General features: G+C 37.1%; 3 protein-coding genes across 3 annotated transcripts; 1 reads left to right on the top strand and 2 right to left on the bottom strand.

The window, feature by feature from the left end:
* Positions 1 to 2,093: 2,093 nt before the first annotated feature.
* On the bottom strand, positions 2,094 to 4,442 carry snrnp25 (small nuclear ribonucleoprotein 25). The gene is made up of 5 exons (XM_023290546.3): positions 4,003 to 4,442; positions 3,206 to 3,296; positions 2,964 to 3,069; positions 2,539 to 2,613; positions 2,094 to 2,437 (listed from the first exon to the last, which is right to left on the bottom strand). Exons 1-5 carry the CDS (start codon positions 4,213 to 4,215, stop codon positions 2,380 to 2,382), a joined length of 543 nt encoding a protein of 180 aa, XP_023146314.1. The 5' UTR covers positions 4,216 to 4,442; the 3' UTR covers positions 2,094 to 2,379.
* Positions 4,443 to 4,634: 192 nt separating this feature from the next.
* polr3k (polymerase (RNA) III (DNA directed) polypeptide K) lies at positions 4,635 to 6,909 on the top strand. Its single transcript, XM_023290543.3, has 3 exons — positions 4,635 to 4,896; positions 5,026 to 5,113; positions 6,642 to 6,909. Exons 1-3 carry the CDS (start codon positions 4,786 to 4,788, stop codon positions 6,767 to 6,769), a joined length of 327 nt encoding a protein of 108 aa, XP_023146311.1. The 5' UTR covers positions 4,635 to 4,785; the 3' UTR covers positions 6,770 to 6,909.
* cdip1 (cell death-inducing p53 target 1) lies at positions 6,889 to 15,639 on the bottom strand. The gene is made up of 6 exons (XM_023290541.3): positions 15,536 to 15,639; positions 13,926 to 13,981; positions 11,972 to 12,123; positions 10,067 to 10,219; positions 9,303 to 9,579; positions 6,889 to 8,769 (listed from the first exon to the last, which is right to left on the bottom strand). The coding sequence occupies exons 3-6, from the start codon at positions 12,045 to 12,047 to the stop codon at positions 8,658 to 8,660; spliced, it is 618 nt and encodes a 205-aa protein (XP_023146309.1). The 5' UTR covers positions 12,048 to 12,123; positions 13,926 to 13,981; positions 15,536 to 15,639; the 3' UTR covers positions 6,889 to 8,657.
* Between the last annotated feature and the right edge of the window lie 1,106 nt (positions 15,640 to 16,745).

A 16,745-nucleotide genomic window follows, 5' to 3' on the forward strand; every position in this document is an offset into this window, starting at 1 on the left:
TAAGACAAAATCTGCGATCTGAACAGTTAAAGTGAGTATTTGTAGATTACTGCTTACCAGTGAAGGTGGGTGGAGCTTCAACATAGAAAACACAGGAGCCAGAAGCATTAACAATAGGCTCCATCTTCTGATCAGAGCTGAAACTAACCTCTAACAAAGAAGAAGAACAATTATTTTGACTGCAAATATGATGGAGTATTGATTTTCTGCAACAAAATTTGGACTCACTTTTCTTGCTTGTCATCTGTTTAGCATTAAGGATATTGTCATAGGTTGTTTGGAGCTCAGCTGTCTTATCACTCAGCTGTTTCAGGTTGACATCAATGCTATCAATCTCTCTCTGATTAGAAAATGCTTCCTCTGGGAGAAAATATACAATATACACAGAAAGCAGAGGCATGGGGAAAACTTGTTATATTTACTGTCTAAGTTAGAAAATATGTCAAAACATTTTCTTGCATTCTCTTTTTCACATCACCTGTTTGTCCAAACTCCGCACGATTCCTAAGCTCTTTGAATATACACAGAATTTTCTTCCTCTCCAGAAGTTGCTGCATTTTGAGGGAAACATGTTTCAGCTCTGTAGCTATATCGTTTAGCTCGCTGTCTGAAGAAGTCATGGTAGCTGCTGAAAAGACAGAAGAAGGGAAGTAAAGTCCTTTGGATCATTTTCACACTGTTAGGACTGATATTTAAGGGTTTCTTGGGCACTTAAAATGTTTATTCAAACACATCTAAAATACCAGTTCTATAATAGATGCCATCGTTGGCTGTGACAGTGCGTACATTTACCTTTCCTTTTGTCTTAAGATGTAATTATCACACCTTGAAGGCTTCTCTAGCATCAGTTCTTTCATATATTTAGACAAAATATTGCACATTGGAGTTGTATGTATGTGTAATGTGTACCTGTATAACTGATATCTTCTGAATTGTTTCTGCAAATATTAAAACTATAGTTAAGCCTCGTAAATGCACTTGACATAGTCAAAATGTGGATCACGTTGAGTTTCTGTCAGATTTCTAATTCTTACAATTCTTTACTGCCATATCTGTTTACATGTATGATTTGCATCATTCTCTCCCATATGAAATATTAATCAGCAACATGTTTAGTACTAATTACAGATAAGAATTTGCCCACAACAGTGAATGGGTGACGAAAAACGTTGCATGTCTCCGAAGCATCAGCAATGAAAACAGATTTACTTTAGACAAATGTATAGTAGCTCCCAGCTGTTGACTTAACGAACAAATGAGGAGTGACGCACTGGGTCACAAACAAATGTGTAGGTAGTTTAAAATAAATAAATACATAGGTTCACTTCAAGAATACACTGTAAAAGTAGGTCTAGCAGCATGTGTACCATAAGAAATATGTTAAGAAAAGGCGGAATTCTGTGGTATATGTAAGATTTTGAGCATATGTAAAACAGTAAGTTTCATTTTACAGTAACACGTTGTAAAAAAAAAAAAAAATAATTACCCTTGGTAAAAATACATATTTTTGATGTTTATATCATTTATAGTTTTGGCCTGCATTTCTTTTTTTTATGGTTAATGTGTAAGTAAATACTTACACTAGTTATTATCTTAATTCTAACAAACCAAATGTTCAAAAATTTAAAAACTGTTTTTAAAAAAGCTTTCATTTTTTACAGTGTAGGGCCAGTAGTCAGTACAGAAGAAAAGTAATGATGCCCCCATGTCTTTTAGGGGAAGAGTGAGAAATCTATTTGAAAAAATATAGTTGAATTTCTTTCCCCTGAAGCTAGTTGAAGCCATAAAAAGCATGAATCTCAATTTCAATTCAGTGCTCTGTACTCTTACAATTAATCTCAAATAATAACTTCATAAACTTTGATTAAAACTGCATTAAATAGAATATTGCATTAAAGAAAAGATGCCTGTATTACCTAATTTACTCCACTGCTCCAGCCGTATCCTGTACAGGTCACATTGTATAATAGTTCAACAAGAGGAGTAGTGTTCACTTTGATAAGGAAATATTCAAATCATCAGCTCGTTCTTTGGAAAATGGTACACAACACCCAATTAGATGCAAGCCCTAGTCAAACACAGACACGTGAATGTGAAATGAAAATACTATACTTTATTTTATTAGTTGCAGACAATTATACAAAAATCACTGTGCATTGGGAGAAAAAATAGAACACAGTCCAGGTATCTTATTTACAAGTAGCCTCTTTGAGAGGCAGCACAGTCTGTAAAGAGTGTTTCTAGACAGATGTTTGTGCAGATGAGATATTCATAACACCGCTACCTCAAACAACAGTTCAGATATCAAAAATCAGAAATACCAGCAGCACTGGTGCACACAGCAAGGAAAGGGGTTTTTATTCCTGATGAGGGAACACTTCACTTTTTCCTGAGTCTCTTCATGAATGTCACCTCATCTCTGTTCCTGATCCCATAGCTGGAGATACAAAAAAATAAATAAATCAAAAACAAAGAAGAAATTGTTAAACATTGTTGTTGTTGTTAACACAATTAAATTAGCTTATTTTAAATACTTACTCTCTAAGCCTCATCCTGTCATCTTCAAGCTTCTCGCCCTGAAATACTAAATGAAAGGTTCTCCAAACATATCTCCTGTAAAAAAACAAAAAAAGAATGGTAGCAAATAATGGTGATGTAATAAATAATAAAACAAAATGCAATATGCAGAAGTTCTTGTGTTGGGCTGCACAGTGGCTTGGTGGTTAGCCCTGTTAGCTTGCAGCTAGAAGATCCCCAGTTCCTGTCCCAGACCCAGGCTGGGACGTGAACTGGGAGTTTGCATGTTCTCCCTGTGCATGCCTGAGTTTTCTCCAGGTGCTCCAGCTTCCTCCCACAGTCCAAAAACATGCTGAGGTCAATAGGTGAAGCTAAATTCTCCATAGGTGTGAATGTGAGAGTGCTTGTTTGTCTCTATGTGGATTAAGCAAGGTAAATGTGTTTACCAGCTAACATGTTTCACTCCTCCTTCTCGTTGCTGTTTCAGCTCCATGAATCTGCGAATGGCTTTCTTCAAATCAAGGACAGTAGCATTTTGCACCACCACTATGGCTTAGGGAGAATCATTTAAAAGAAGAATTATTTAACACATATAAGTACTAGTCCAGTAACGTTAAAATGAAGAAAAAAAAACCAAAACAACTTTAAAATATAACCAAAGAGCAAACAAAACACCCTCAACACTTACGCATTATTTCACCATCTGCCTTTAAAACCCTCACGGTCATTGCCTGGCCATACTCCAAAGCAATCTGAGAATTCACCTCCTCCAAAGTCACCTGCAGATAAAGATGATCCAGACTCAGAAAAAAATGTTCAACTTTTATGTCTTTCCTTTGCCCAGCATATATATGAATTATTTCTCACAATAACTGTCCTTGATGGTGTATATTTGTTTTTACATGTACGAGGACAAGACAGGTAGACGAGCCTTCCCAGACCAGGTGAGCTGAAATGATTAATAGATCAGCTGTCTTTACAGGCACAACTGCAAAACATGTACTGGCTCCTGTTTCAAGTTTTAAGCCTTTCTTCTTATGCGATGATGCGTGTGTGTGTGTGTGTGTGTGTGTGTGTGTGTGTGTGTGTGTGTGTGTGTGTGTAAGACAAAGAAATCAATTTAAGGTAGTCACATTGCTCTTTTTTGTGACATTTTACACTCCAAGCAATACACAAATACTCAAAAGGTGGATTTCAGTGAAGTTTTAAATACATCTCCAGACTGATTAAACGCAGTAAAATATACAGTATTATTCAATGGTTTGTCAACTGAGTGAAAATGATGGCTTTGCTACTTTAGGCATATAAATCTGAGATCAAAAAAGAGCCTTGGCTTCAGCATTTCTAGATGTATATTCCGCATATAAATAGCTATAGTTGTATCTCAACTTCAAATGTCTGAAAGATCAAAAACATCACTTTCGCTCTACGGTTGGAGGTCACTGTATGTATACATTGTATATGTGCATTTGATGGACTGAACACCTGAATCGGCAGATCGCAGAGTAAAGGGTCCTGTACAAGTTGAGCAAGTCCTTCCTCGAAAATATCCAGGATCTCTGAATGAGGAAGAGCTTCCTCATCTTCCTCTTCGTCATCTGGAGCTGCCATGTCTGCCAGGTTCTCCTTTTCCACCTCCTCCTCCTTCACGGACTGTCCTCCATCCAAAGCAGAGTTCTGACTCTGCTGCTCCTCCATCACCAGGAACCAAAACCCCCAACAAACGGCAGTTCTATTCACCCGCTGAACAAAAGGACGACAAACGATGCAAAAATGATTTTTAAAAACACACAACACTTAATTTTAAACTAAGTTTGACAAAAATAATACGACTAACAAACGTCCTAAACAGAACTATTTCGCCAAAGGAAATTGCGGAAGAAAACAAAGTGTGTGCTGCACAAATTACATACCGGGGGGATAATGCATCGCAATAGACATTGTTCCTCTAAGTGTAAAGAATTTCAGTTTTCATGCACTGCTTTATCATTTCCTTAAACAATTATATAGTGGGTTGATTTTTTAAAATTGTGGTTAAACCGTAATATTTTTGAGTGGTCACTGTTTTAATAGAAAGCCGCCTCTCCCCTTTGTTTCCCACCGAGCTGTAAAAAGTGAAGCACCTCATTTTCATCAGCTCCTCTTCCGCTGCCTCGCATGCGAGACAATTTACAGAAAAGACTCTTAAAACAATGCATTAACTCTGTGTAACAGAGTAGTTTAACCGAGTTTCTTTCTAAATAAGTGACTAAACAATTCCCTGGTAATATGCTTCTTTTTTGTCCGACCTGTGGGAATGTTTTAATTGTCGAGGAAGGACAGAAGTGCATGAGATTCGCGTGTAACACTTGTCCCTACGTGCACAACATCACAAGAAAGGTGAGCTACGACAAAACATTAAGCTTTAAATTCATTGTCCCCGTTTCTGCGTTGTACTTTAGACAATGGAGATTTTGTTCCTGGTTTCACAAATGTTTAGTTTCTGACGTCTTTTTAAATCTCCCACAGGTAAATAACAGGAAGTATCCCAAACTAAAAGAGGTGGATGATGTCCTCGGTGGAGCTGCAGCGTGGGAAAACGTGGACTCAACTGCTGGTAAGTGACAAAAGAAATTTATGACCTGAAGGTTCCAGTTTGCAAGTTTTCAGTTCAGTTTAGAGCGTTGACTGTCAATGTAAAAACTCATCCTTCTCATGACATTATTGCAATGCTGCCCACCGGTTTTGTAATGATCTCTAGCGTGTTTCTTGTAAAGACTGTAGTAAAATGGAGTGTTTATCCTGCCCCTGTTTACATGTATGAATTATGGCTCATTATTGTGAGTCAATTTGAGTATCATCTTTTTAAAAATCCAGATTTTTAGCAAATTGTAGCTGCATTCAGTGTGTAAGAAATGTTTTCTTCTTAGGTTTTCCGAAATCATTCTGCATGCCAACATCGATTTAAATCTATTGTAATTTTCCTAAAAGAAAGGTAGATTGAGTAGAAATATGAATGTGTAATTGTTAAAACCCCGTTGTTCTCACTCTGACAATACATATAGCTTTTTGATTAATTTCTCTATTATTCTAAATATGTCAGAAAATGGAGAAAAATGTTGATCATTGTTTCTAAAAGCTTACGATGACATCTTCAAATATTTTATTTAATCTGCAACCCAAAGATATTCAGTTTACTGTCATAGAGGAGGAAAGAAACCAGAAAATGTTCACGTTTACGAAGCTGGAAACAATCTGAGAACTCAGATTGTTTTGTTCAAAATAGCTGACAACTAATTAATTTACAGACTAAAGGTAACAGCTCTACTCTTGACACAAACCTCTCGATTTCTATATTTGAAAATGGATAATACACATTAATCAATCATTCAATTAAGTTAGCCAAAAGGCGCTTTTCATTGACAGGCCTTCACCTGATGTCACCCATCTGATAATTTTGGTTAATATGAACAATAGTTAAAATAACCTACATTGTAGCATAAGCAGATAGAATACAGATAGATAGTATGTAGAGCTCATGAAATTCAGTTAAATTCAGCATAATAAACAAAATTACTCAGAACATGACATATATATATATATATATATATATATATATATATATATATATATATATATATATATATATATATATATATATATATATATATATATATATTTTTTTTTTTTTTTTTTTTTTTTTTTTTTTTTTCTTGTTAAAGGTTTAATCAGCCATTATATAAATTTATGATTAAATACATAATATTATTGGGACACTAACTGATTGTATTGTTTAATTACATTGATCTGAGGCTCTAAAAGAAAAACAGCCAGAATAAATATAGTTTTAATGCATGGGATCGTGCACTCTTCTAGCTACAACTGAAAAAAAAGGTAGATTCGGTTGAAGTATTCATGTGTAATTGTTAAAAACCCTGTTGTTCTCACTCTCACAATAAAAAAGGGCGAACTGAAGTTTTGCAGCCTTTCATGCAGCCCATTCAGTGGTTTCATTTTCAGTAACTAACCTTATCAAATTCATCTAGTGCATGTTAGGAAATCCTGTTCTCACCAATTAGCCATTGTAGGTAAAGCCTGCACACATCAAGCCCCAGAATCCAGACTGACACTTTTGTCTCTTACAGAAAAGTGTCCCAAGTGTGAGCATCCTCGGGCGTATTTCATGCAGATTCAGACCAGATCAGCAGACGAACCAATGACAACTTTCTACAAATGCTGCAATGGCCAATGTGGACATCGATGGAGAGATTGAGACCTTTGGACTTCTAGTTATCAGATTTTTTTTGTGAGAATTTCAAGTTTCTCCTTTGTGTGTAGACACAGCTGAAGAACGTTGGATATTTACATGCAATATTCATTTTCCAGATGATATTAAAAGTTTCCTTAATGATTTTTATTGATAAAATAGTACCTGTATACAACAGTCAAACAAATTTTGACTTACATAGTTATACGTTTCACAGACATTTAGAGCAATGCAGACCAGCAGTATCCACAACAATGGCTTACAGTACTTCATATTAGAATTTCAATGCAATCCTTCAGTTCAGATTTGATTTTCTTGCACAGCTCGGTTAACCTCAAGAGAAAAAAAAATCAAATGCACATAGATTCAGGGAACTAGCCAGTGAGAACTACTTGTTATGATGTGTGGCTCATGCAGACAAACTCTGCGTTTGGTGAGTGAAGGTGGCTGACGGATCAGGCATGCTGAGGTGGAACAATGATGGTTCATGATTAGTATCAAATTGAGTGGAATCACAATGTCTTTTTGTAAGATGTCTTGAGTTTATCATTTATTTGAAGCTTTTTCTTATCAGTCAAGAGACATCTGTATTTGTTATCTAGCATGCATCTGAGCAATGGAAGTAACCTTAGCGGGCTAATGCACAGTGAAAGGCTGAATGTTATGATAGTGCCACCATTGTAATTTGTCAATATATCGTCCTACTTTAAACTAACTACATGTTTAACATTATACATGAGAAGGTAATCTAGTTTTTAGTAGGAGTGGTGTTTCAGATTGACACACAGAACTCTCAACATATGGCCTGCAAGAGGACAAATGATCACTGAGATGTCAACCAGTGTTTCTCCATCAGTAACAGTTAAAGCTGGTGTCTGCCAGCTTCACTTTGAGTCTATTATATTCCAAATAAGTTTAAGTATAATGGAACTCACTCAGCAAACATAAAACAGAAGTAAATGCCAAATTCTGCATTGGTCTTACTCAAGATTTTTTTTTTTTTTTTTTACTCCTCAGACAAATGAGCCGAGGTTAAGGTTTTAATAAATATATCAGTGGGAAATCTGAGTTTCAACTTAAAGTGCATACGTTGACTTTATTATCAAAATTAAGTACATCATGGACAGAGGGCGTTGATGCATACCAGCTGAACAGCAAGTCACTGAACATTTTGTGACTACTGACTGAAGCCCAGAAGATTACTAATAAAAATAGCAAGTAACATCAACCTTGGGAACTCCCGAACAAGCAAAGTCATTAGTTTACGGAGAAGAAAATGGTTAATTCTCTCACATTCAAGAAGTGATTATGATGATAAAAAGGAAAAACAAGGTCTGTTTGGACAAACTTAGCAGACACAGACAAAAATGTTCACAGTTCTGAGTATTGTTAAAACAGAGGATAAAATATGTGAAATAATTTTTAAAAAACAAGAAAATGCTAAGCCAGCATATTTGAATACTCTTGCTTCTGAGCAAAATTCACAGATGAACTCAAATAAATAAAGTGACCTTTTTCACAGCTTTCTCTAACTGAGGCTATCTGTAAGAAATTTTCTTCTCATTCACATGCGTAACATCAGAAGCCTGTTTTCCAGAGTTTTTACAATTTCAGATGCACTTTTGTGCCTGCTCCCTATCCATCTCTGGATCTTTTTGTATCCTTCATTCTCTGCAGTTAAGTCAGAGATTTGTACATTTCAAATGCATGTTTATACATGAACGATATATACAGTAAATATTCTGTGAACTCATGAGAAAACTGCACTTACAATTTAAGAGGGCTACACAACACTTTGCAAAAATGGGGGGAAAAGCCTGTAACTACCAGCAGGAGGAGCTGTGAGTTTATGTGTGTGCATGTACATGTCTCTGGAGCATACAGCTGTCGGTGGTTAGCATATACGCTTGTATGTGTAAATGTAGCCCTTACAGTACGGGCAGGTGTGTGTCACATCCTTGAGGTCATCAATCAGACAGGGGATCAAGCAGCAGCCAAGATCACACCTGTGAATGAGGAACAGAAAGTCAAAATATGTAGCACATCTGCACATGGTTATGTACTGTACCTTTATCCAGCACTTACAAAAGAGGAAGTGTGTGTTTCAGTGGAAAACGAAATCTAACCATTTCTAGTCAACAACATGTCATCATAGCTTTCGAAACAGCATTAACTTGAGTTACATTGATGCAACGTGTTTGTTTACTTGGGTTTGAATGATTAAGCTTGATTATTGGGATCCTACTGTAATGGAGGTCACTGAGTATTATGCAATATGAATATAATGCAAGATTATACAAGCATGTTAAGAGTATCAGCGCCAGATATCTGCATATTCAGAATATATATTGTCTTACTCAGGTTGTCAGAGTCACAGTTAAAAGAGCCCCATGCATTTAAGAATTGCTGTGGCATTTATGTACATGTTACTTGCTTTACAGTGTGTGTAGAGGCTATAAAAATCCACCACAAGCAGATGTTCAGCCAAAGGCACTTTGCTATCAGACCTGTTTTGACTCCTAACCCCTGACCAACTTACCCTACAAAGAAGCAGAAGAGGCAGAAGAGTGTGTTCATGAGGCCGACATCGTGGGAGATGCGGGTGATGATTGCCTGCTGGCAGTGCGGACACACAGTCTGCACCGGTGAGGTCTGGAACATTTCCCCCTGCAGTACGGTCACAGTGGTGGCGGCTCCTGGAGGAGCCAGGACGGTCGCTGTGTGACCTCCCATGTGGACAAAATGACTGGGACCAGGACCCATCTGCCCTGGCATTGGGTGAGGAAAGTGACCGGGTGGGGGTGGGTAGTGACCACCTGCACATAATGAATTTAAATATGGATTAAAGCATAGGCAAAATGGTATGGGCTGGACTGACCTTGCAGTAAGAATTATGGTTTACTGAGGTGACACTGAGGAACACGCATATCTATGCACTGCACAATATTAAAGCTCCAACAATATACATATTAGCACAAAGGCCAATTATCGATGCAAAAGCATACTTAGTATTGCCCAACCTATTGAGAATTAACACCAGCACTGCAGTGCCATTTAGCTTTTAGTCTTTCAATATTCCCAAATTTGTTTTTTTCACTGAAGCCCAGTAAACGACTCGCTGGTAAACAGTTAGCATGCTAAATAGTGGAGTTGGATCATGTCAAGCATCCAGAAGCATGAACCAAATTGAATTTACTGTCTCTGGATTTAGGAAATGACACAATAACACATTTGCTCTGACAATTATTTAAGCCAATCACATGCGTTATGCGTGTATTTATATCTGCTGACAGTGTGCAGCACCTGGTGGTGGTGGAGGCATTGGCATGGGCATTGGCATGGGCCCTTCTCCAGGGACATGAGGGGGTAGGAAACCTGGCTGTGGGGCCTCATAAGGTGGTGGACCATAGTCTGGAGGTAAGGGCTGTCCCTGCGGCGGAGCAGTTCTTACGGTTTCTGAAAGAACACAGACATGAAAATGAAAGGATTGTGTAAAGACAGCTCTGCATCACTTTAAGTCAAGCATCTGAGTTATTTGCTGTCAAATAAATGAGTACAATAACACACCTGAGACACAGGTAAAACACTACAGAATCAAGAAGGCATGCATTTATAGTCACTGCAACAAGGGCACCTTGAAAGTGATCATATTATTTGTTGTTGTGGTTTACATTCAAGCTCCTTTATGACACCAGCAAGTACAGTAATGTCATCCAAGTTGTTTACTGAGATCAGTGTCGCCCCACGTCTAAATTTCTCAGGTTAAAATCTCCATCTGATAGGAAACCAAACTCTGAGCAGCAGGCAGGATGAATGTTATGACAGTATGTTCAAGAAACCTTTTTCAATTAGTTTATATTAGTGACATCTTACAAAATCACAATTAAAAATGAGTGTTCAGAGGCAGAGTCAGGACTTGATCATTAACGTTGATGGTAATGGAGCAAAAATGACATTCCAAAAATGTAAATCTAAATACCAGTAGTTTGCTGTTAGAAGTATTGTTTGAAATGTAATCATCACAGCTTACGAAAATATTATCCAAAAATCAAATAGTGGGTAACCCTAAAACATACTGACCAACCTGGACATAAAATTCACATAACATACTCTTTTGAAACAATTATGAATCAAGTTTAGGCATAATCTCAATCACCAAGACATATTTTAAATGTCTGGCAAACTCACTAAATAGAAGTTAACCAGTCATATTCATAATACCCTGCAGGTTTCACATACATACACTGAGTGGTTATGAACCAATTTATTCTAACAACTATTTGACAGATGGACGTAATTTCACTTCCTACACCAAAATGATGCCAAGCCAATCACACTGGCTGTAGCAGGTGTCATCTGTCCCACTTTCCACCTTGCTGATTTACAACATCCGGACATTTGTGTGGTAAGAGGGAGATGGCAGCCCACCCACTGGCAGCATGCTGCTGAGCACCAGCCACCCACAACCAGGCCATGCTATCCTGGCTAACATCCACACTAGCCAGACAGTGACATTAATAAATTCATATTAGTTAGCTTGAGTGACTAGTATTTCTGATGGCAAATAATGAGGGGAGCAGCATTTAGTCAAATAATCATACACATCCGTGATTCAGGCCCGGGCAATAAAACTGTAGTAATATGTGCCAGTGTCAGACATTTAATCAATACAATCAGAAAACTGTTTGGTAGAACACTTGATATTTCCATTTGAAGGCATCAGATGTAAAATGCCATAAAAGCACAAACTGAAAACACAATGTTTGCTTATATGTACAAACTCCAAGCATGCACCTGAAGGTTTCTTGACACATTAACTGTTTTACCCTTATTTATGTATTATTTATTTAGTTGCGCGTGTCTTTCCATTGTTGTGTACCATTAAAACTATTCCTGTGTACCTTGATAAATGCATCAAAGTGGTACTTAAAATGAAGTTTTTTTTTTCCCATCTGTGTCTTTCTAAAAATAGGTTATTAAAAATTCACAGCAATTATCAATATCCAATGATATGGAAAATGTTATTGTGATAAGTTTGTCAGTTATATCACCCAGCCCTAGAATGGGCGAAGTAAAGAAAACGGTCTCAAGTGCACTAGTAGTTGAAGTGATCTCACGCTGAATGTAGAACATCAGTTAGCACTGACACTGTGTCTCTGTGGGTGCTTTTTAACGTTCACCCCAATCCTGCATGTTTAGTTGTATTACCAGGTTGTCCATTCTTCTCCTCAATGAGGGGAGCACTGGGACCTCCGGGGTACGGAGGGGGAGGATCACTGGACATACTGGCCAAACGTCTGAACTGGCAGATGGGTTGGTCACGTGAGCTCCACTCACAACTCTATAGGTCGACTTTCACTCTGTGAGGAATAGAAAGCAAATGCAGTTTGAGTCCCTTGGCTCATTACTCTCTGACACACACGTCTACCAAGGCCTAAAATGTCACAACAACAGTCAGAGAGGCTAATGAAGTACTCAATGTGTCTGCTGATGTCAGTCTACACACGTCATAACTTCCAGAGTAACTGAGTGAAATGAAGGATATTTTATAATGAAGAATTCTGACTGACAATGTTAAACACCTTTTGTAGAACTGGTTTATGTCAGTATTTCCTACATTTCTGCATAAAATAACAGTTGTGAATGGCTTTACAGAAAAGGGCAAACAAGTCGCTAATGTAATACTACATCAAATGTGTTTGTTCCCATTTACATTTCATTTGAAAGTAAAACTCAACCTTGCATCTAAAATTTCATCACATTTGATTGTGAGACAGGATGTTGCCAGTAAAAGTCAAGATGACCAGAGTAATTAGAGTAAGTGCTTGAGAACCCTGATGATCAGCAGCACAGTAAAGACAGCATTAACCCAACGATCTTCACGATTAAATTTTACCTGCACAATAAGCTGCACAATGTATCGTTTCAGCACCAACATTGCGATGTGTGCATATGCAATACTTACATCACAGGAAGCAAAATGTGAAGTAAGGCAATGCAACTCAAACATATCATTCTACAACTTTTGTTTTTATTGCTTGATGAAAAGACTCATTTTCAATTTCTAAAATATAGGAGAAGTCTGTCTAAACTAACAAAATGTTATTTGATTGAAAGGTTCTTGAACAAAATGAGTTTTCTGAAAGGAAAGACAAGTATGGAAATATTTTAGCCACAGAACAGATGATGTACAGTTACTCTGTGGGCAGTAATTTGCAATTGTTGCTACCACACAAAGCAACAAGTGCAAAGCCAAATGTAAATGGCATTCAAAACAAAGAACTATCTCAGATGCCTTTTCCATTCTTACACCACATAAAAAAAGGTTCAAATGACTTTTTTTCTGTACAGATGTACTGCCCAGAATGTTTTTTCTTTCCCAATAATTAGTCATAGGCAATAGTCATCTGGTGAAATTTCTTGTATTTTTTGATATCACAATATATACCACTGATAAACTAAATAGCACGATGTCAGTTTTCCCCATATTATGAAGCCCTAAAACAAAGGAAGTACCTACAACAGCAACTGTTACATCACTACAATACAAGGGAGAGTTACTTCCTCCTGTCACAGAGCTCATGTTTCAAAAGTAGGAGCTAAATAATGCAAGTGACGGCTGAGTACGGTGTAAAAGAATAAAGGAAATTTTGAACTGTAATTTTAGGACTTTAAAGCCTTCACTGCACTCCTTTGCAATGATGACATGTGGCAATCTGACCACAGCAAAAAGAAGCAGTGGGTAACTCCATGTATTTAAGAAACTGTTTGCGAAAGAAAATGTTTTTCCCACAGGAAACACATTGAGGTGCTTTCGGTTTGGTGAGGCAGGTTCTTGTGAAAGCTATGCTTCTCGTTCTGAAAGAAGCAGGTGTTACATTTGTATACTAATCTATACATACTGAATGCATGTCTGATGCACTCAGGGGCTCAACAACAGAACACAGAGCATACAATCTCACACAAAAACTCTGAAAAAATGCCATATTTCTATTCAACTTAATTGAGATCATGTCACAGAGTTGCCGCTCATTACTTTTTAATTTTCACGATGTATGATCAGGGTTAATGTCAACCAAAACATTATAATACAGTTTGTACTGCAATTGCTTCATATCAGCAACTATGATACTCACAAAGACCTGGCTAAAAGATTGCTTACGTGATGTTACTGGGAAAAGAGATTCCACCTGAAGAGCCTGGTAAATGTTCCACAACCTGTAATATGATCAAAAATTCATAATTATCACATCTTGCAGTATCAGAAACATCTGAACAATGAAAATGCATATGTACACAATTACACATATTTGACAACCTAGTGTAATGCTCAATATTATTACCACTACTACTACTAATATTATTCTTTTTGTGACTGTCTGCAGCTGGAAATCAGTTGTTGTGGGGAGAAAAAAGTGATTATATGCCAAAAACAGATTGTCTTACACTGAAACAAATACCCTTATGTTTCTGTATTATTTTATCTGTTCAGTGCCCTAGAGTCTAACCAATACAGTTGTTTCAACTAGAATAGTAATTATCATATATCATAGGATTATCTCATATATTGTAGTTTTCCAACTGATGAAACTGATTGCAACCGTTACAGTATGACTGAAATGATATTATTGCAACAAAACAACTTCATTCTTGATGGTTACAATTTAAAGACTGTGGTATATTGGATGATTGCAAAAGATTTTAGATCTTTATTTTATCTTTAGACCCCGTATTTAACTACAGTGTAAACAAGAATGTTAGATTTGTCAAGCAAATAGAGCTTAAACATCCAAAACACCACTTTAGTGCTGCCTATGATCCTCCTCAATATCAGGCCTGATTTACATTGCAAACATCTCTTTGATCCCAATTATTCGGGTACAAGGAACGTTTAAGTGTCACAAAAAAATAACTTTTGCTATCACAGCACTCAAAGTTTTGAGCATTTACACGTTGTGATTATTCGCTCCAGACAAAATCTACCAGGTAACACAGCCTTCACAAGAAGCGTTTACTTTCTAGCAGACGATCACTTTTTGCCACGACATCGGACTTTTCTCAAGTCAATGAAATATAAACAGCAAAGCATCACAGGAATGCCAAATAATATTACTGCTGCCTTTAGTCAAACCTAATCCAAGTTTGTTTCAAAGAAAAGCATTTTCATCAAACTTACTGCTAGTCACTCAGTTAACCAGCTAGCTAGCTAGCTGATGTTTTTTTAATCCTTTCGCACATAATCCAGCTCAAAGCTAGTTGCACAACTAACCATGAATAACTTAGTTACGTAATTCAGTTTAAAGTGAAGCAAGCACTGACGTTGACAAAAAAATATGTTACTATCAAAAATAATAGTTCCATATGACCACATTACAAACTAAGACGGTAGCTAGCTAGTGGAGAGGTAACGCGGAGTGATGCTAGTTGCGTTGGCTAATTAGCAAGTCACACACAATTTCCCTTTCCCAGGTCTTCATCAGGTAGACGAACAGCCAGTGTTAGTTTGTGGTCAGCTGGTTTGGCACCTCAAAGACAACCGCGTGTTTGTTCAACTCCAGCAAAATAACACTAAAAGCATGTTTGCTAGCTCGCTAGCTGGCGCTAGCTAGCTAGCTAGCTAGCGTCGCCATTCTTGACACAAGAACCACAGACAAACGATCCGGTCAGACACGGGCACATTGAAAGAGTAAACATGGAGAAGTTTGTAGAAAACCAACGTTAATGGTCTCGACTGGGATGATGAAGCTGTCAGTGTGTTGAAAGCTAAGTTACCTGGTTGTGGGTGAAGCAGCTTCCACCCGCGGTGCAAATGAAGTTGTTTGACGTTAGCAGCTCCGAGGAGGAGAGTCAACATCCGCTAAGACAGATTTACACCTGACCTCATTAACTGTGATTTACAAACACAACGAATATATTTTTAAAAACAAAAAAACAACAACAAGCAAAATAAACACTAAGACTATGCATAAATAACTCTAAAAGCAAAGGCAATAAAACTTCAGATATGTTATTCCAATTAAATGCTACGTCATATTCTGTCATTAATATTAATACACGCCATTTTTTAAAAAATAAGTTGCATTCAAGGATGTGGCAAAATAAAATAACTAAATATATTCAAAGCAAAAAAATGACGTGAAAAGATAAAAATATATTAATTTTAAAAGTTGTTATGCCAGGTGAATTGATACTGACATGCTGTTGATTTGAATTATAGTTGATTACTTCCCTCTGGTGGTTATATTAAAGAACTGCACTAATAAATCAGTGGAACTGGTGTTCATGCAGACATACAATAATACTGTAATTTTCGGTGATTACTTTTAGAACTAAAGTGAGCAAACTAAAACTATTATGAAATAAAGTATTGCTTAATTATTTACATTTTTAGCAGGAAATGCCACATCCAAAATGAGTCATACTCCTTGGCATTGCTGCAAATTGTTAAAACGTGCGACTTTCTGGAAATTAACAATTGGTTCTGATCATTTCCACTATGTTCTAGAGCCTCCTGATCAACTACAACTTGGGAGCTAAGGCAGTAGTTCTATAGTACATTACTAGTCAAATGCAAGCCGTGGTTAAAACCAAACAGCTTCATGTGACTCTTTATGAGGGTTGTACATTGTGGCTGCTCACTAGATGAGAAAAGGTTATAAAGTCTTTTTCACATGTTTTCAAGTCCCAGTGGCCACAGTGCAAATCATAATCAAAGAGTAGAAGGTGTTTCACACTGTAAAAAAAAAATCATGAAAAGCACTGGCAAGGGTGGTAGTGTTAGACTTAGGAAAAATCCAAGGAGCACCCTAAGGCCATCCTGATGAATCTGAGCAATTCTTACTTCAACATTTGAAAACAGACCTTCCAAGAGACATTGCACAAGGATGGTGTTCATTGAAGATGACCAAACAGGACCCCACGTCTCTAAGACAAGCTCACAAAAGCTACTGGGCAAAAAAATTCTATGATCAGATGGGACAAA

Source organism: Amphiprion ocellaris, chromosome 19 (assembly GCF_022539595.1).
Source record: "Amphiprion ocellaris isolate individual 3 ecotype Okinawa chromosome 19, ASM2253959v1, whole genome shotgun sequence".
NCBI lineage: Eukaryota > Metazoa > Chordata > Actinopteri > Pomacentridae > Amphiprion > Amphiprion ocellaris.